General features: G+C 36.6%; 1 protein-coding gene across 4 annotated transcripts in view; it reads left to right on the forward strand.

The window, feature by feature from the left end:
* Positions 1 to 10,783: 10,783 nt before the first annotated feature.
* Positions 10,784 to 21,009, forward strand: part of LOC106137283 (protein nubbin) — a 160,125-nt gene continuing 149,899 nt past the window's right edge. For all 4 annotated transcript variants that reach the window (XM_060947657.1, XM_060947658.1, XM_013338090.2 and 1 more), the window contains exon 1: positions 10,784 to 11,439. Coding sequence is in view for 1 of the 4 variants with exons in the window: in XM_013338089.2 (XP_013193543.1) it covers positions 11,425 to 11,439 (15 nt within the window). In the remaining 3 variants the exon portion in view is untranslated. The remainder of the gene's footprint in view (positions 11,440 to 21,009) is intronic.

The following is a 21,009-nucleotide window of genomic DNA, read 5'->3' on the forward strand; positions in this document are numbered from 1 at the left end:
GCCCATTATGACAAAATCTAGTACTCGATAAAAGATAATAGTAATCAGAAACAAATAAAACATCGCTTTGATCCATCTGCGACACCCTTCATCCAGAAAGAAATAAAAATATCAAATTCCTGTAGATCGCGCGTCCCCGCCGGGCATAAAAATTGTGTTAACACGATGCGAACTTTATTCAAAGCTCCGGGAGCCACCAGAGCTTTCGATTACGTTGTAAACAACTTGCGACATTCCAGCCACTGTTTAAAATTGGGTTCTTAAAGCTTGTGAGGGCGAAGGGTAGCCCTCAAGAGGGCAGGACTCGTAGAGGGAGTATTGAAGTATAGGACGCCCGTCTATACAATGAGTGTATTGGTGGTTGTTTGTGCGGAGTGTATATTGTTTGGAACAAAAACTAGTATTAAAGGTACCAATCTAATGATTTTAAGATTGATTCTACTCTGTCATGGATAAATTGCACTAGGAACAAATATCTTTTAGCAGCCCATATTGATTATTTAGTTTCTCGGACAGATGAATGAAAATTTACTAAAAAAATTTATGATAATCTTACCTTAAGTAACATGTATACTTTAGGCAATATCTTACTGTTCTTTCCAATAAGCTCTTTATTTACTAGCGTGCTTTAGTGCGGAAAAAACATTTAGCGAATGAAATGTATAGGTGCACTTTTTACTGGTTCACAGGTCAACCACTGTGTGACCACGGCGAGTCCTCTACAGCGTAGCTACACTAATGTACGGCCGCCCTACATATTGCAAACATATTCGCCGCTTGAAATTTATTGTAAATCGCGACAGGGGGTGGGGATTTGAATGGGGGGAGGGGAGGCCCCTGCGTGTCAATAAAGCGAATGGAGTTTGGAAATTCGCTACATTTGCTCTCTGTTTGTGTTTGCTGCCTCGACTTTTTCTGCTCTTGCAAAAAGTCTGGGCCTTGAGAGTAGGTTAATTTTAAGAGCAAATTAAATTCGATGTCAAATTTAAAATTAAATAGTTTATGGTAATTTCTTGTTATTGCTCTTTTACTCAATCGGCAATAATTATCTATGGTGACTGAATATACAATATTCTAAACATTAATTTAGATAAAACTTAATGTTCACGCATAGCAAGAGTTTTATAGGTGGGACACACAGCGTGGGCGTTAAGTTAAAATAAAATGTGTATATTTTCGCATTATTTATGAGATCACTTATTAATTATATTCATATCGACTCATATACCAACATCGTCGGATGTTCCGGTATCCACAGGTAAATTTGTTTTACGCGGGTGGACCCGCGGGCGTATAGCGTACCTACGTCAAGTCTTAGTCTCTTCACTCAGGCTACTCTATGCCTTCGACTGTCGATTTTATTTATCTAAGGTTTTCCATCCCGTAATTGTGCGAGTTGCGAGCGGCTCGTCGCAAGGCGAATATTTATTCGGGAAGAGTTTGCTTTCCATTTGGAGGAACTTTTGACTGGTATAAATGTTTCTATCTAAAGCTTATGAAAACGTCTATATTCCAACTCTACAGGTCTGTTGAGAGTGTGCTAATTTATTAAATGCGAGGTAACATACACTAGGTGTGGTACATACAAGCACATAATTATTAAAAGTATTGATCGAGGATACGCTATACACATAGTCCCGTCTACATCTCTTGCGCTATTTCATCTGAGAAGTCATTTTAGAAGTGGCAAGAACTTTGACGAAAATTGGGGATGGTATCAAGGAAATTAACTGTATATTCCTAATTATTCAGAGCTGTTTTTTTACGAATTATCACATATTTCATTAAACCAAATGTTTGTCTGTCCATATAGTTGGTTTTGGTTTTTGGTTGTAGTTTCTCCTCCATCTAAGTCTCCGATCTCGGCGGTGGCATTGTGTCACAAATTGAATTTGTCGAGTCTCAAATCAAATGTTGTCGCAGGGAATGAGTCTTCCTCGCTTCTGACATTATCAAAAAATTGATCATTCGCTCACGCGGCCGTCGCCTCGTGGCCTGTCATGTGACATTTTCAATATACTCGTACGCCTTATCAATAGTTCTAATGTACATAAAAGGTGATGTTTACAAAGGTTTTCAAAAGTTCCCTAGTAGAGTTTAAAAATTAGATTGTTTTTTTTTAAGTAAGGTGTTAGTAAGGAAAAATATTTTTGTTAGTAAGTTACAACTGGAAATATGTTTACAGAAGCTGTATGTTCCCCGAATTCCTGTAAGAGCTACCTACGAATAAAAAATATACTACAACCTTAAACCTTATCTTATGTAACCATCATAAATGTACTGCAACTTCCTATATGTATATAAAATTCTCATGTCACAATGTTCGTTCCCGTACTCCTCCGAAACGATTTGACCGATGCTCATGAAATTTTGTAAGTTTATTGAGTAGGTCTGAGAATCGGCCGACATCTATTTTTCGTACCCCTTAGTGATAAGGGTTGTCCGCCCTTAACATTTTTTTAACTAGAAATTACTTAAAAATTATTTATATGGCAAAATAACCTTTGCCGGGACAGCTAGTATATGTCATATGTACACTGACATATGAACGTACAGCATAATTAACGCATAAGTGCTGCTTACGTTGTCTGGCGATTTAAAATTAAGCATGTAGGTAGTTTATTTGGTCTGGAGGTAGAATAAAAGAGGATTTCTCGAAATATACCCGAGAACAGGGCGGAGTCGCGATAATAATTTACTGATCTTAAAAAATCTTAAGAAATCGCTTTCGTAGCTATCCGCTAATTTAATCTACATAGGCATTCCCATGATATATCGGCTGCTGAACGCCAGCAGCCAATAACAGCGGAAGGGGAGGGCAATCAGCATTAGTCGGAATAAATTTCCCGTAAATCTTTCACGGCGGCTTTTATGTTTATCGTAAAAAATCGGAGTGTCCGGCGGAGGCCATAAATATCGTTCGTGAGCCCGAGCCGGGCCGACCAGGCTTCTGTAGCAACTTGCTGGAATATGTACTTATCAAGTTTTGCTACATTAATTCATGTCTTCATTTATTTAATGCAGTCTTTACTCGTAATTTCCTTTTCGAGATGTCAACGCCATACTTTCAGTTTTGTCTCTCGCTTGAACTCGAAATGAAAAGTCTAGTTTATTTAAATGAAAGATTCAGAAATGAAAGATGTAAAAGTTTTCACGATGACTTTTTGAAATATTTATATATTAGGTATTTTATTTATTTAGAAAACTCTTTTACAGTACAGTGTCGTACTTACTAATTTGTATGCATTTTTATACAAAAAAAATTATTACAATTTTCCAATGAATCAGTTGAATAACTGACATTAAAAATACACACTTATTTTATAAAAACAAATAACAAAAATTGCATGTAAATAGTATTACTTGGATATTATATTTTAATTACTTAATTATTAAATTAAACTTAGGTAATTCATTTAATCTAGCATTACGATACACGCAATAGCGGCGTAGGCGCACTTCTGGTGCTACGATCTACTTCTTTTTCTACAAGTCCTGTTTACTTCTCTCTTACTCTTCTCGTAATTACCCAGAGTTAATAATACACTTCTGCATTATTTTTACCAGACTAAATTACTTAAAGCTGGGCTTGTTATGTTTGGAGCTTTTTAGGAATATAAAAGTATTTTTTTTTAATTTAGGAGAGTCGTGTAAAATATTTGAAGTTTTTAATTATATGATCAATAATTTTTCTTTAGATATTTATGTACACTCAAGTGTGACTGTTAAAAGTTTTTGGTTTTTTTTTGTTTAGTTGTTAATTTCTTCATTAATATTTTCGTTAAAATGTTTCAGAATACTGAGAAGGTTGGAGAACTAGAAGAACTCGAAGCAGAGTGGGTGGTGGAGAATGATTGAAGTCGTGATGGAGACGAGAGAACATCTTAGACCGAGTGCCTTAATGTAGTAAGTGTCGTGTTTTTATTTATGATCAAGAAGATAATATAAAAATATAATTTAAGAGTAGAGCACCTATGAAGTTTATTTTTTGCACTGCTTTATGCACGGAAGTTTATTTCTATGGTAATATCTAGAAAAAAAGTCTTTAACGTTTTGTCTTGTCCTGAATGTTTTGTCTGTCTGTCTAACAAATTTTTGAGTTTATATATTATATACGTAGACATAATCAAGATTTTATCCTTAACGGGGTAGACAAAGTCAACAGTGTCGCAAGGACTGAAAGGCCACTTTCAGCTGTATTTATTACAAATGAAATTAAGATTCAAATAGTGAGAAGTTGCTAGCCCATCGCCTATAAGAAGAATCCTGTGTTTATAAGCCTATCCCTTAGTCGTCTTTTACGCCTTTCGTGATAGTGATCCTATTTTATTCTGCCGGAACCACACGGCACATTCATTTAAACGTCAGAACTATGGAGACTTAACGTTTGCTTCGTCCGTTATAGAACGTTTAGTATTGACAATAACAATAGTCTGCGAAGGGTACACTTCTTAACAAACGTTGTATTTTTCATTCACTTGTAAGTGGAAAAAATGTTGTTACCCGTGGGATTCGTTCCCACTTAGTACCTATTTTACATCGAATTTATGAATAGTACTAACTTTATACTTTAGTACAACGAGTTTGCTTGTTTGTAATATCTTTATTAGACAGAAATTTACACAGTTACAAAAAATTGTACCTACATAGTTAAAAAAGGAATAGGACCACTCCGTCTCTTTACCATGGATGTTGTAAAAGGCGACTAAGGGATTACAAACTTGGGGTTCTTTTTTAGGCGATGGGCTAGAAACCTGTCACTATTTGAATCTCAATTCTATCATTAAGCCAAATAGCTGAACGTGGCCATTCAGTCTTTTCAGGATTGTTGGCTCTGTCTATTTCGCAATGGATATAGACATGACCATATGTATGTATGTATCTATGTGTAAAGAAGGGATTTGCAGAAAAATAACCCATGAAAAAAATCCTGAACCAAAAAATTACAGGATTTTAGTTTTTTTGTTAGCCAAGCCGCCGGCAGAGTCTACAAAAATATTATAAAGTAATGTCTTGTCTTGATGTTACTATACTTTTTACCAGAATTTTGTAGGCTTTCGGTGTTAGGTAAATGCCTTGATTGCGTGGCGAGGATTCCCAGCAATCACACTAAACAAGATATATTATTAGTGCCGGCCGTTGAGCGTGGTCGCCGATACGCGATTGATCCCCGATTTAGCTAACAATATAACTGGCACTTGGAAGTAGGAATACTAGGAGGTTCCATATATAAAATTTGAAAAAAGAAAGAAAATATCTTGAGTGAAAGTTTATTTCAGTCTTTATTAAATTAAACGAACAAGAAATTAGTTTTTTTTTTAAATTCCTTTCGATAAGTGGTGGGTTTTCTAATGATACAATTAAGATTCAGATAGTGACAAGTTGTTAGCACATCGCCTAAAAGAAGAATCCCAAGTTTATGAGCTAAGTATTGGAGCTTAGCTACCGTGTGAGCAATGATATAATATCTCTGCCTCTGTCTCCCTCTTCAAAAACAACAAGACAATCTAAATTCGCTCAACGGTTAGCAAGATTTTAAATTTGAATGCCACATCAAAAAATTACATAATTCTTACATGAAAGTTTCCGCGATTGGACGGTATCCTCCTAAGACAAAGTGTGTTATTTCTCGCGGGAGTCGCCCCCCGTCCCCTCCACACCTCCCCCTCACCCTTCCCCCGCGGAGTCCGGTAATATTTTTACGAGTAGTTTTTATTGTCCGCGCGCGATAAATTTGTCATCGGCGGGAGAAAATTGTAAAATTGCTACAACTGCGATGAATAAGTATTATGGGGCTCTGTGACTTTGAATGGGGGACACAAAGACCGGGTCAGCTATTTGCGGCCCTAGTGTTGTTTTTATTCGGATTTCGTGTGGGGGAGATGTAAATGTTAAGATCAGTTAAGCTTACAATTAGGTTTTACTTTATATCTTAATTTAACTTTTCATTTTAAAATCTATGCTATTATAACGCATGATTATTTAAAGGGAGTTGTGAATGTGGATGGAAGAGGTAGGTATGCAGGGAAAAGCCTATTCTCCCGACGGGAAAAGGGAATGATTAACATATGTTTTTTTAAAAAGAAGGTTTACACTAAAGTGACGGACTTTTTTATCAAAATGTTTGTGAAATTCCTTCTTTCTTTAGCTCTTTCTATATATGTATTTACTCTCTCATCTTTGCGTATTCCCAGTCGCACCCTCCGCCAACACTGCTTCCCTTAAAATCGCACCACTTTCTCTTTTTTATCTCAATATTCCCACAAGTCTGCAGAATGTATAATAATGATAAGTCTTGAGCTCCAGAACTTGCTCCTAGATAACGCTCACAAATAGAATAATTAACTTTTATGAGTACTGTTTTGTATGTATGTTTGATTCCAGATATCCATATATCATGTATCTTTCTGGGAGGGATAGCAGTAGTCTCTTCGTAAAGTCGTTTCGCTTCATCCAGATTACCCTAATATCCTAACTGTGGGAATCCTCCAGTCAGTAGCATGTATGATGACTTCAAGTCTTCAACACTAGCAGCCGCCCCGTGATTACGCTAACAAGGCCCAAATCTCACGGCAGAGGCGACGTTCCCACGTGATTTATAGTCTAAGAGCTGAAGGCCATTTTTCTCTGTAATTAAATTTAAAATGGACGTGTGTATACTTTTTTAAAGTTAATGTTATAAATATTGAAACTTAATATTAGGACATAAAAACATATTGTTTCATTGCTTTAGTTACCACGTTACTCCGTTAAGTGATTAGTTTGCGAAAGGATTATAAAACAAATTGTAAAATTTAATCAAGAAATATTTATATCAATTTTAATAATTGATCATCACCGTTGACGCAGTCAGCAGTAAAGCTCAGTTTATTAAAGCTACTTTTTATAGCCAAAACTTTTGGCGTGTGCTATCTATTAAGTATAAAAAAAATCATTTCTACGTAAAAAACTTTTTGGCGATAAGATGACCTTTCCGATTTTTTTGCTACTATTTCAAATGCGTTATCTAGTTAAAAAACTATCAATCATGTCTCCCGGGCTAGCCGAACTCGCCCGGTCAATTTGTGCGCGATCAGTCAGGATGACGCGGCGATTCACACACCTTCCTCCTCGTTGCAGGAACAACACACGACACGACGCGACACGACGTCGCCAGAATGGAAGCACGACGATTTGTTGCGCTGTCATCGGGTGCAGAATCAAAAGCATCTCATTGGGTGTTTGACGACGGAAAACAGCGCTGATTTAAAAGGCGTGCGAAAAAAGCGATGAGCTCTTCTACTTTTGTGACTGATTTTTGAATATTTTTTTTATATTATTTATTCTTGTTGAATACTCTTACTTATGTTAGTACACATTAAGTAAAATAATCTTTGAAAAAATATAACATTTAAAGTTTTGCCTCTACTGACAGAAGAGTTTAATCCTGCGGAAGAAATTAAAAATTTATGGTAACTAACACTTCGTAAAATTAATGAATATTAAACTTAATCAAACATTGACGAATAACCAACTAGATGGCACAAATATAATGTTTAATGTGGATAAAGTAAAGGAATAACGGCAGGATCGTGGCAAGTGGAAAGATGAAAGTAGTTTCTACCTATCTTTACGGGAACGCGTGATTTCATGATGGTATGAATGTTTGACACAAATTTAAATAGGTAAGTAACATAAGGTTAGGTAAGGTCGAGCTTGCATGAAGAGAGTTATGAATATGGATGAAGCGATAGAAGTATGCAGAGATCGTGGCAAGTGGAAAGATGTAGTTTCTGCCTCCCTTCAGAGAACATACATACATACATATCATCACGTCTATATCCCTTACGGAGTTGACAGAGCCGACAGTCTTGAAAAGATTGAAAGGCCACGTTCAGCTGTATGGCTTTTTGATAGAATTGAGATATATATGTATAATAGGTTGCTATTGCTAGCCCATTGCCTAAAGGAAGAATACCAAGTTTATAAACCAATCCCTTAGTCGCCTTTTACGACATCCATGGGGAAGAGATGGACAAGTCCTATTCTTTTTTCTATTGGTGCCGGGAACCACACGGCACATTACACACGGTAAAAAGGAGTGATTTTATGTATGTGTGTAACATTAGGTTCGTGAACATATCCATTATCAATACATTTTCCTACAATACACGTGTTATTTTTGCAACACTGACAGTCGTACCTCAATCTGAACAAGCAGTGCTATCGGTAGCCACTCCCACTCTATCCACGTTAATTAAATCAAGTTGTAATCATCGCGGCAGTAAATTTCCCCTAATCGACGATAACGTTACTTCTTACCTATTGTAATTACTTTTAAAAGGAATTTTGCAGTAAGAATCTTAGCGTATGTATGTGTATATATCTTTAACTATTTAAACACAAATTAGTTAGTTCAGAATAAAATTGATGAGATTTTGTTTCAAAATTAGGTATAACTAAGCAGATATACAAGGAAAGTGTGGAGGGAAAGGTCGGGGTGGGAAGACCTAGACGAACATATCTTGATCAAATTAAGGACGTCCTGGTGAAGGGTCAGGTCAAAAGTGCCCGAAACCGCCGAGCTTGCATGAAGAGAGTTATGAATGTGGATGAAGCAAAGGAAGTATGCAGGGATCGTGGCAAGTGGAAAGAGGTAGTCTCTGCCTACCCCTCCGGGAAAGAGGCGTGAGTTTATGTATGTATGTATTAGGTATTATTTAAAAAATGAAATGCATACATTCATATTTTCACGTCTATATGCATTGCGGGTAACACAGAGCCAACAGCCTCAAAAAGACTGAACGGCCAAGTTCTGCTGTAGAGCTTCATGATGAAATTATATGAATAATGATGAGTGACAGGTGGCTAGCCAATCGTCTACAAGAGGAATCCCAAGTTAATAAGCCTATCCCTTAGTCGCCTTTTACAACATCAGTTCTTTTTTGTACAGACAGTAATTGTTCTTTCTTGTTCACTTACACGTTATTTATTGTTTTTTTTTAAATCCTCAGTGAATATTATAATAAAACCCTCGTAAAATGTAATATCTATGTTTTTATATTCTTAACGGGTTAATAAAGGCTTCTTATGTGTGTTAAATATGTAAGTATGTATTGCTTACTGGTATCACCTGTATGATAATGATTGCGACCCGGTTTGCTCGATGTTTGCCCACGATAACTTTCTCGATATGTTTATCAGTACAAACATCGATATCTCGAGAACTGCCACACTAGCGCTCGAATTATTATTCATTGCATCGATTATATATAACAGATGATTAAGAATATATTACTCATAAAAAGTAATGATAGTTGTATGTCATGCACCTTTACATACAAACATAAACTCACGCCTCTTTCCCAGAGGGTAGGCAGAGACTACTTCCTTCTACTTGCCACGATCCTTGCTTAATACTTTTATGTATAAAGTAGATAGATATTTTTTTATTCGAATTGCTACACACACCAATGTATAATTTTTGCCGTGTGGTTCCCGGCACCAATACAAAAAAGAATAGGACCACTCCATCTCTTTGCCATGGATGTCGTAAAAGGCGACTAAGGGATAGGCTTACAAACTTGGGTTTCTTCTTTTAGGTGATGTGCTAGCAACCTGTCACTATTTGAATCTCAATTCTATCATTAAGCCAAATAGCTGAACGTGGCTATTCAGTCTTTTCAAGACTGTTGGTTCTGTCTACCTCGCAAGGGATATAGACGTGACCATATGTATGTTTGTATGTACCAATGTATAAAAAAACCAAATCTTTAGCTAATACGAAAAAAAATAACTGTGGTTAATGGTTTTAAAACTGAAGATATAGTAGTAAGGACAAAGTGGAAAGCTAAAAGCGACCCCAAGCCCTGAAGCATTAGGGTGGAGGGTGCAGTAGGGAGCGCGTGAAGATGAGAGACACGTGTTGCTAAACTGCTGGAAATAAGCGGCTTCTTATACCTACGTAATAATAGTTTATTACATATTGTTTAAAATTAAATGATTGTTTTGTAATTTGTTTTTCTTAATAAAGAGTTTACAAACAGACAAACAATAGTCATTTATTGGTAGGCAATATAAAAGTTTACACGGTTAGAGAAACTGAAAAACTGGATTTATAACCATGATTGATCCAATACGGGTTAGGTTCTCCTGCGAAGGTTGCGGGGGTTGGATGGGAGTCGCTTCGTGTAAAACCTGATTCACCTAATCCATGGTCAAAGGCATACCCTGGGCTCCTCTCCAGAGTGGTGAGGATGCAACTGGGACTAAAGCCAGAAGGAATAAGCTTATGATGTCTTTATGTTGGTAGGTACATACATATAGTCACGTTTTTATACGGTGGTGAACAAAAGGATGTAGTCTTCCCGTCTTCCTATTCAAAAAATTATATGATCTCTTCTTAATAAAAAAATAGTTCTAAAAAGGAAGACGTCTATGAAGCAAAATGCTCAAAATAATGTTTAAAAAGAGATATAAAAAATCCTAAAGATTTAATCAATTAATTAGTATTGTTTATATTTATTGCGATCTGTGAAATATTATCGAATCGTTAGATTATTCCGCATAAAAAGCATTCTATACAAATAATTATCAACTAGTTAGTGAAGTGTAAAAAGTACATTTTAGTAATAAAGTACTAACTACCTACATATGGAATGGAAAATTAGTTCCAGGTATATCATGTAATAAAAAGTAAAACTAAATCAGTTAAAGACTGAAATCAATCAATTTCTTAAACAAACATTAATATCATTATCTATTCCATCACAAGGAGGCTACCCGATAGTATGACATATATAACGTTAACTCTGGACTCGCGCGTTTTAGTCCGCGCTCCATGCGTACGCGCATGTCATACTATATTTACACTGACGCGAAGCCTTCGTAATCAAGATAACGTAATTACACGCATAAATTAGCGATTTTATTTGGAATTGATAAAAAGAGGTGTTTATTTGATCAATTGGATATTTGATAAAAGTGGAATATGACTTTTTAAGATATTATAATGAGACGGTATTAAATATTTAATAACTGTCAAATATTATCATTTTTCCGTTTTGAATTTACCGTTTCAGATTAGTTAAACGTGATATATTACTAAAATATTGTAAAAGTGGTTATTTTTTTCTGCGAAATGTCACATTTACTGAAAAATCTGTCAGTTTCAGTTATGCTGTAACTGTGTTTTTTTCAAAAGTTCTTCAAAAGCAAATGAGAAGTGAGAGTTATTGAACTTCTTGACATTACTCATACTTGTAACTAACATTAAGTTAGGAAAATATAAGTATATGAGAAGTGTGTGCATTAATATTCGCGTGATTCGGGGAACTAAATGTGGAGTGTAAGTCTGTTGGTGCCCTTAGTATTTCCGAATTACTGAAAGTGTCCTGCCTTGTGAGTTTTGTTCATCTGAAGAAACCCTGAAGCAGCCTAAGAATAATGGATTTGAGTCAGGTATTACATGAGTTCTTTATAAAATATCTATTATTTAATCTAGTCGTGTTGCAATAAATGTATAACTCAATACATAAAATTAAGCCTCTTTATCGGGTCATCATTCTGCTTGCTACGATCTTGCATACTTCGTTCGCATCATACACATTCATAACTCTCTTCATGAGAGCTCGTAGATTTCAGTTACCCTTGACCTGACCTTTTGCTAGTAAATATGTTAGATTAAATTTATAATTATGTATAATCGCTGGTATAACGTCGGCATATATTCTTATTTGTTTATGTTGAATTTATAATTTGGAAATTGCTGCACTCCTTAGTTGTTGGTTACTTTTCAGTAAAATAGCGTAATTTAAAAAAAAAGACAAGTTTTATCTATGATGGAGTCAAGTTTGTCTTTCCAAAAATCTATTGGTGTCATTTTGTTACAAATAAAACTCATAGTTGTTCAAATATCGTTTATTAACAGTTTATTTATACCTGCGCAAATAATGAGTACATACTACCATTGTTACGTTTCAACGTGTTAGTGTTTAAAAATATTTTACGAGTATGTCTTAAAAAAAAATTAAATGTGTTTTTTTTAAGTTGTAACTTAGCTTAGTATTTTTATTATTTTTGTAGTTTATTCGATCGAAATATATGTTAGTGTATTTGTTTGATAAATTATGACTCTATTGAGTATTTCCTAGAATTGTATCCATCATTATCAAATCAATGTAAAAAAAAACTATAAGAAACCGAATCAAAAAGTGTTAAGTTTGTAAGACTTATAAATCTTTTATGAGAATCAATAAATTAATATTTACTACCTAACGCGAACAATGTTTCATAATAAGCACTTGGACAAGACAGTGAGAAATCGATATTAATTTATACCTTTCAGGCTGTGTCTGAAATCCTTAGACCGATAATTACTAGTTTCAAATTCTAATTGCTGACTGATTTTCCTAATAACGTCATACTGTGAAACAAAAAGCTGTTTGAAGGAGAAACATCTATTATTGATAAGTTTCAAATAATTAGTGCGCTCTCTACGTAATAATAGTGAATCATATTGTTCTACTACTTCTAGTATGTAAAAGAAGTAACTGACTGATATGACAACACATATGCTGTACCAGGAGCGATGGTTCGGGCTCGACCGCCACAAAGGGAAGATCTTCCGCCAGGCTAGGTGTTATAGCTGGGGAACCTCACGGAGGTTGTATTTATGCTCCAATCCGTTAAATCTTTGTAATCGCGATTTAGACTCTTCGCTGCTATAAGACAGTTGACGTGTGACGTTAGTAATGTCGCCACAATTGGAGCCAGAGATTTCAAATTGACATCTTGGTTACTTATATAGGGTGCAGTTTCCTGAAATTACCACGAGAACGGAAATAAACTCACTTTTTCGTTGACTAGGTAGATCTAGTACCTACATTTTTGAATTTGCATTACTGAGAGATCGAGTTTTTGGCTGACTTTCAGACAAGGTACAGTTGAAACTACCAAGTATAGGAATTGAAATTTGACGCGTATGTTCCGTGGGAATCCCCCATTACAAGAGGACATCACGTCAATTAATGATGAACGGAATGAGAAACAAACAATCTTTCGTTTGACGCGTGTGGTGCTACGGGCATATATTTAAATACCTTTTTGTTTTTTTATAATATCTTCATTGCACAGAAATTAACTAAGTTACAAGAAATAGTACCTACATAGTTATGAAAGAATAAATGCAATTGCGGACTTAACACTTGAAGGGATCTCTTCCAGTCAACCGTCAAACAATAAAGAAACTAGATAACTAAATAAAAACTGTGTTATTAGCAACAATATAATAATGTACCATTTTATGTGATTGAACTTATTTTTTTCTTTGGCCTGCATAACTTCACGAGAAATAAGTTAAGTAACTATTATGAATAAACATTTCGTGTTGTTATAGTACAAATCAAGAATAGTACCTACACCAGTTTTTAAGGTAAACCACAAAATAAAAATATAACCATACCTGTTATAACCATATAAAATATAATTCATTCGTAGGAAGCTGAACGTTGTTACTTTCTTGGGGACTGTACGTTTTACGCAGGCGAAGTCGGGGACAGCAGCAATAAAATAGGGGAAATACACATATACTTATCTATAAGACCATTTTTTCCTTATAACTAAGATGATTCATAACCTATTTATGCATAAATAGATAATATTATGGATAAATTTAGACTGAATGATGTCATATATAAAAAAACGTTTGATTTGAAATGGAACGTAATTGCACAGATGTTGTAATTCTCATGCAATTCTCATTCTACCGGCGTTGATCCCTTACTCGTCTTTCTTGGGAAGAGCCCGGGGTCCGCTTTACACCATAATTTAATAGTGGGCCAGTTACATACAAATGAAGAAATAGGTCAGATAAATATCTTATTTTAATAGTAACCTCTGGGTGGCAGTCGTTTCGATGTTACTAACAGGCTTAATTTTACGAAGTTACTCGTATTATCATATGATTCCGGTTCTCTTAATTATGAAGAGTTAAAAGTACCTTTTGTTCATCTTAGTTGGCATTGGACTAAGACTGTGTGTGCGAAATTTCATAAAAGTTTTGAACTAATGAACTAAATGTTATGAACTAACACATTTTCCGATTTATAATGTCAGTATGCATTAGTAGAACGCATTTATGGGTGATAGACGAATTGATTACACAGATTTCTATGGAAATAACTAAGGTGGTAACTGGCGGTGGAAGTACTCAAAAGCGGGCAAAACCGCAAGTAACCGCTTGTCTACCTACATCTTTATCTATCTAATGATTTTGGTTGATAGACTGACATATCAGCCCAGACTGCTGGTTCTTCACAATAAAAAAAATTAAGTAACTTCCATGGTCTAAGACGATTTTCCAAAGCCGCATGAACGGGAATAAGCGGTATTTTTAGATCCATCCGACGAAAACCATATACAACAGCTAGTAAAATAAATTGACGAAGTGATTCACAGCAATGATACCTAATATCATTAACGTTTAGATAAACATTTCATGAATGATTATATTACATCGAACTCTCGCAGGGCGCGGCTATCGCTGTGCAAATATCACTCACTTTCTTAGAAATAATGCTACAAGCGTGTCTCTTTGGCTGGAGTAGAGCGCGCAGTTACTTCGTTGTTATTTTTTATTCGGTATTCATAAAATAAATGAACACCAATATGGGACAGATTAGTTGGTCTCGATGTAAGTTCGAGACTTGTGTTACGAGATATTTACTCAACGATACTATATTTTATAATAAAATACATCCTACTACTATTATATCCTACTTCCTACTACTATTATACAGGCGAAAGTTTGTATGAATGTATGGATGTTTGTTACTCTTTCACGCAAAAACTACTGAACCGATTACCATGAAATTTGGTATGTAGGTAGCTGAAGACCCAGAATAACACATAGGCTACTTTTTATCCCAGAGTTCCCGCGGGATTGATAGGGTTTCCATGCGGACGAAGTCGCGGGCGGCCTCTAGTATATGTATAATTAAACATCCAAGACCCAGGTCAATTACAAAAACCCAGCACATTTTCTTGTCTTCGGCTCGGGCTCTGCAGATACATGACGTTAGATCTTGGTGCGAGATGTGCCACTTTGTGACTGACAAATCTTAAGTGGATTTTTAGTTATGTAAAAGTTTCAGCTTATGTGTTGCTGGGAAGATACAAGGCCAGCTGGATAGCTCAAAGAAGGAATGAGATTCAGAAAAAATATGTTTTATATATGTACGTCAATTAGTTTAATAATCAACTTAAACTGGTTTTATGGTAATTTTTTTTATGACTTTAAGTCAAAATGAAAGAAATATTAGAATGATTGACGTAGCTTATGAGACAGCGCGCTCTACATATCACTCACTCTTACCACTCCGATGTATCGAATATTCAGATATTAGCGAGTTATCGCTGTATAAACATGATCGATAACAGGTGTTTGTTTGTCTGTGCGTCCAGTGCGTCGGAATATGTGGGTCAGCGGGCGCACCTGTCCGCGGTCACATGATTCTGGAGATCTTAATAACTATAAATAAATAAATAAATAAATATATACGGGACAAATTACACTGATTGAGTTAGCCTCGAAGTAAGTTCGAAACTTGTGTTACGAGATACTAACTCAACGATACTATATTTTATAATAAATACTTATATAGATAAACATCCAAGACCCAGGACAATCAGAAAAAGTTCTTTTCTCATCATGCCTTGACCGGGATTCGAACCCGGGACCTCCGGTGTCACAGACAAGCGTACTACCGCTGAGCCACAGAGGCCGTCAACTCTAAGATAAAAGTTCTTTCCACAAAAACTTGTGAAAATACAACAATTTTTCAATTATCCAAAAATTTGTATTAAATAGGTGTTTATATTCATGTATCACTTATTAAGATTTGCTTTCTTTTAAAAAAATCTAACGATAACACTGTTTGCTAAGTACTTGAACCTGTTTTTTCTGATCATACATTCATACATAATAATCACGTCTTTATAATTTACGGGGTAGACAGAGCCAACAGGCTCATAAAGACTGAAAGGCCACGTTCAGATATTAGGCTTAATGATAGATAGAATTGAGATTCATATAGTGACAGGTTGCTAGCCTATCGCCTAAAAGAAGAATCATTAGTTCTTTTAGATCAATAACTTACAATTATTATTGTGTATTTATAATAATATTCAGAAAATATCCATATTTGTCTCTATATATGTACCTAAATAACGTGACATTAATGTACCTACCTATATTTAAAATAAAATCTTACACTTATCAAAAATATTTTATAGGATGGCCGTAAAATGCATAAATTATTCAACCAAGCCTTCATTCGCATATTATATTATATAGATGGAGTTACATAATGATTGAATTTATATGCAAAATTCTCGCTATTCACTGGGCAACGGAAATTAAAAATAAAACTGTCCGCTCGTATGATCCGTAGATTACGGGCGATAACATTAAAATTTAATTATACAAATGTTAAATTATTAAATATCGCGTTGATTGCGCGAGATAGCGAAACTCAGCGGCGCCTGATAGCGCGCGGGTGGGTAACTCTTGATATTGCAACTATATATTATGAAATTAATATGTTTGTCTGTTTGTGTAGACATGAACGACTGTTGCAACTATTTTTCTAGCCCTACAGATCTTTAGTTCATATGTGTAATGTAATGTAATGAATAAGATTTAAAAAACCACACGGCGCTCATAAGAAACTGTTGTCAGAAAATCAGTAAGTATTTCTCAAAGTTTATTAAGTGCCGTGTGGTTCCCAGCACCAATACAAAAAAGAACAGGACCACTCCATCTTTTTCCCATAGATGTCGTAAAAGGCGACTAAGGGCTATATCTAATAGGCTTACAAACTTGGGATTCTTCTTTTAGGCGATGGGCTAGCAACCTGTCACTATTTGAATCTCAATTATATCATTGAGTTAAATAGCTGAACGTGGCCATTCAGTCTTTTCAAGACTGTTGGCTCTGTCTATCCCGCAAGGGATATAGACGTGACCATATGTATGTATGTATAAAAGTGTAGTCAAGATCTGTGCTATGCCAACGTTGACAACACTAAATAGACGGGCGCGAAAGATCGTTATACCTTTAAAATCATTTTATAAAATAGAAAAAGATCCCACAGTGATAAAAATAAGGAATGTCTTTTCGAAATACACAAATATCAACGTGTAATAATTACACCAATAAAGTTACTGGCAATTAAAAAACTCGATTTCGTGTCGACCGGTTGTAAAGTCGACAAGTAGGGATGGGGTGATGGTATCGATATGTTAATTCGATACACGAGCCGCGAGTTGACGCCGACCCTCGATCAATCTATGTGATTAATTAATCTACAATTATGTTTTGCATGTTAATATAGTGTAACTAGTTTAGCCGTGTGGTTTTCGGCACATTGGAATATGAGCTCGAACTACTAGGTACTACTATCGAAGTGTAGGATTACAAACTTGATATTATTATTTTATGGTGGCGGGTAAATTGATGTCTGAATCTCAATTCTATCTTTAAACCATCCACTCACACGCTACGAATTATACATACGTACACCTATATAAATTTGGGTTTATTCCACTTCTCTCTCTCATCTCTTTCCCACGGATGTCGTAAGAGCCGACTAAGGGATAGACTTGGGATTCCTCTTTAATGTAAATCCCTGCCAATCTAAGGTCTGCCGCGCCGATGGATGCATGGCTAGGGGCGAGCCTAGTCTCGAGCGTGCCACTTCCGCCATGGGGTTGGGCGACCCCCAGGTAATGGCTAGCCTTACCCTGGCATGCGGGGCTCTGCTGGGGCGGACAAAATTTTTCCCTAGCGTCTCGTGGGAATCGCATTATGAACCTTAAAAAGCATATAAATGGCGGCGATGGTGTCCGCACCCCATCACGTCTCGTTCCCGGCGGGAGCGGTATGCGGTCTGCTGAAAGCCGCTTTGCGACGATGAATGTAAGAGGAGGAATGAAGGATAAGATTGAGGAAGTATGCCAGATGATGGATGAAAGACGTTTGGATGTGTTGTGCGTGAATGAAACGAAGCGGAAAGGATGCGACGCGACGCAGCACGGCCCTTACACGGCGTATTGGTCTGGAATTTCCAGTACCAGCCGAGGCTGTCAAGGGGTCGGTCTAATTCTTTCTGCACGAATGGCTGAGTGCGTGAATGAGTATGAGTGTGTCAGCCCTCGTCTTCTATGGATTAGGCTGAAAGTTGGAATCACTCGGATCTTCGTTCTAGGTGTTTATGCACCTTGGGATGTGGGTTCGAGGGGTACAACATCAGCAAAAAGCGAAAACGAGGAGTTCTGGAATAGTGTAAGAGAAGTATTGAAAGTTACCAAGCCAAATGAGAAGATTATTATGTTAGGTGATTTTAATGGATGGGTGGGTGTAAAGCGTGATGGATATGAAAAGGTGCTTGGTGCGTTTGGTGACGAAAAGGTGAATGATAATGGAAGAAGTGTATTAGAAATTTGTCTAGAGTGGGATCTTTTTGTGTCGAACTCAATGTTTCAACATAAAGAGATCCACACCTACACAAGAGTGGAAGGTATTTTAAAAAGTATGATAGACTTTGTGATTGTAGATGAAAGATTGAAGAACAAAGTGCTGGATACCCGTGCATATCGCGGTGCTGGCATTGACTCGGACCATTTACTGGTGATATCCCGGATAAGGGGTATCTTCAATCGCTGGCGGCACAGGGTAAGGGAGCAAACCAGCGCTTTGGAAAGAGTAAAAGTAGAAAATTTGCAAGATATGGATGTAGGTAAGAAGTATATTAATAGACTGAAGGATAAATTTGAAGATTTAGAGGAAATGAGCGATATTGAAGATGGATGGAAGGAATTTAAAGAAAGAATTGTGAAAGTAGCTGTTGAAGTGTGTGGTGTAAGTAGAAGAAGGAAAGGAAAAAATCACAAAAATGCGTGGATGAGTAAAGATGTGCAAGAACTTGTGCGATTAAAGAAGAAAGCATGGCTGGATTTGTTAGCAGCAAAAGCTAACTTAAGAATGCAAGAGGTTATAGATGAAGATGTGAATGAAGCACGTAAGGAATATAAGAAAATGAAAGATTTGGTTAAGAAAGCTGTGATTAGAAAGAAAGAAGAGTATAAAGAGGATTTTGATAAAAGGCTATCAGAAGACTTTCAGTCAAATCTGAAAGTATTCTGGAAATCCGTAAGGTCAGCCCGAGGAAATACTATAACCAGAGAGCTGACTAGGATCAGATGCCAGGATGGTAGCGTTGTGAAAGGAGAAGAATGTGTACTAAAGATATGGAAGGACTATTTTGAAAGTTTATTTGAAAAAAAGGAAGGAAATAAGAAAGATTTCTGCTATAGCGAAGAAAAAGAGAATGAGATGGAAGGCGAAATTGAAATGTTCGAAATTGTGGAAGCACTTAAGAGTATGAAAGCGGGAAAGGCTGCTGGGTGTGATAGAGTGTCGGTCGAGATGCTTAAAGCAGGAAAAGGCGTAGTAGCTAGTCAGTTGTACTGCCTTTTCAATTTGTGTTGGAGAAGCGGCCGAGTACCAAAAGATTGGTGTAAGGCTGTTATCGTGCCACTTTACAAAGGAAAAGGGTCACAGCTGGACTGCAAAAATTATCGTGGTATAAGCCTGCTTAGCGTCGTCGGCAAATTGTATGCTAAGGTATTGATTAATAGAGTCAGGAATGAAACTGATGACAAAATATGGGATGCTCAAGCGGGATTTCGAAAGGGAATGGGATGTACTGATCAGGTCTTTTCCTTGCGGTGCATAGCCGAAAAGTTTTTGGCCAAGAGTCAAAAAGTCTATTGCACATTCGTAGATCTGGAAAAGGCCTATGACAGAGTTGAGAGGAATGAATTGTGGTCAGCACTTTCTATGCATGGGGTGAGCAGTCTCTTAATACGAGCACTGAAATCCTTATATGAGGATTCGAGTGCTTGTGTCAGGATAAACGGAGCGCACACTGAGTGGTTTAAGATTGAGAAAGGCGTTAGGCAAGGATGTGTTGCGTCACCGTGGCTGTTCAACCTATTTATGGATAGCTGTTTGACAGATTTGCAAGAGTCTAAAAGTGGATTAAGGATGAATGAGTTACTCGTCAAATGTCTGCTCTATGCCGACGATCAGGTTATACTGGCGTCATCAGCGGAGGAGTTACAGGAGATGGTAAACTGTATGCATGAAGCTTTAAAAGAGAAAGGAATGAAAGTGAACGTAAGTAAAACTAAAACACTGGTTTTTGAAATGGAGAAAGAAATGACAGCATGTAATATTTTGATTGGAGGAGAAAAAGTGGAGCAAGTGAAAGAGTTTGTATATCTAGGATCAAAGTTTACATCAGATGGCAAGTATGATAGTGATATTGAAAGGAGAGTGAACGCGGGGAACATGGTGAATGGAGCTTTGCATGCCTTTATGAGCAGTCAGAAACTATCCAAAAAGGCTCGACTGGCTGTGCACAGGGGCGTGTTGGTCCCGACATTAATGTATGGGAGTGAAAGTTGGGTATGGCAAAAGAAGCATGAAAGCAGAATAAATGCAGTGGAAATGAGAGCGTTAAGGAGTATGATGGGTGTGAAATTGAGTGACAGGATAAGGAACAGCGTGATAAGGGAATGTTGTGATGTGAAAGAAGATGTAGTTACAGGAATAGAAAAGGGTATGTTAAGATGGTTCGGTCATGTGGAGAGGATGAATGAAAGCAGGTTGACTAAGCAGATATACAAGGAGAGTGTGGAGGGAAAGGTCGGAGTGGGAAGACCTAGACGAACGTATCTTGATCAAATTAAGGACGTCCTGGTAAAGGGTCAGGTCAAAAGTACCCGAAACCGCCGAGCTTGTATGAAGAGAGTTATGAATGTGGACGAAGCGAAAGAAGTATGCAGAGATCGTGGCAAGTGGAAAGAGGTAGTCTCTGCCTACCCCTCCGGGAAAGAGGCGTGATTTTATGTATGTATGTATGTATGTTTATTCCACTTTGTGGAAACGTAAATGTGAAATTTGAT

This window comes from Amyelois transitella, chromosome 14 (assembly GCF_032362555.1).
Source record: "Amyelois transitella isolate CPQ chromosome 14, ilAmyTran1.1, whole genome shotgun sequence".
In the NCBI taxonomy this organism is placed as follows: Eukaryota; Metazoa; Arthropoda; class Insecta; order Lepidoptera; family Pyralidae; genus Amyelois; species Amyelois transitella.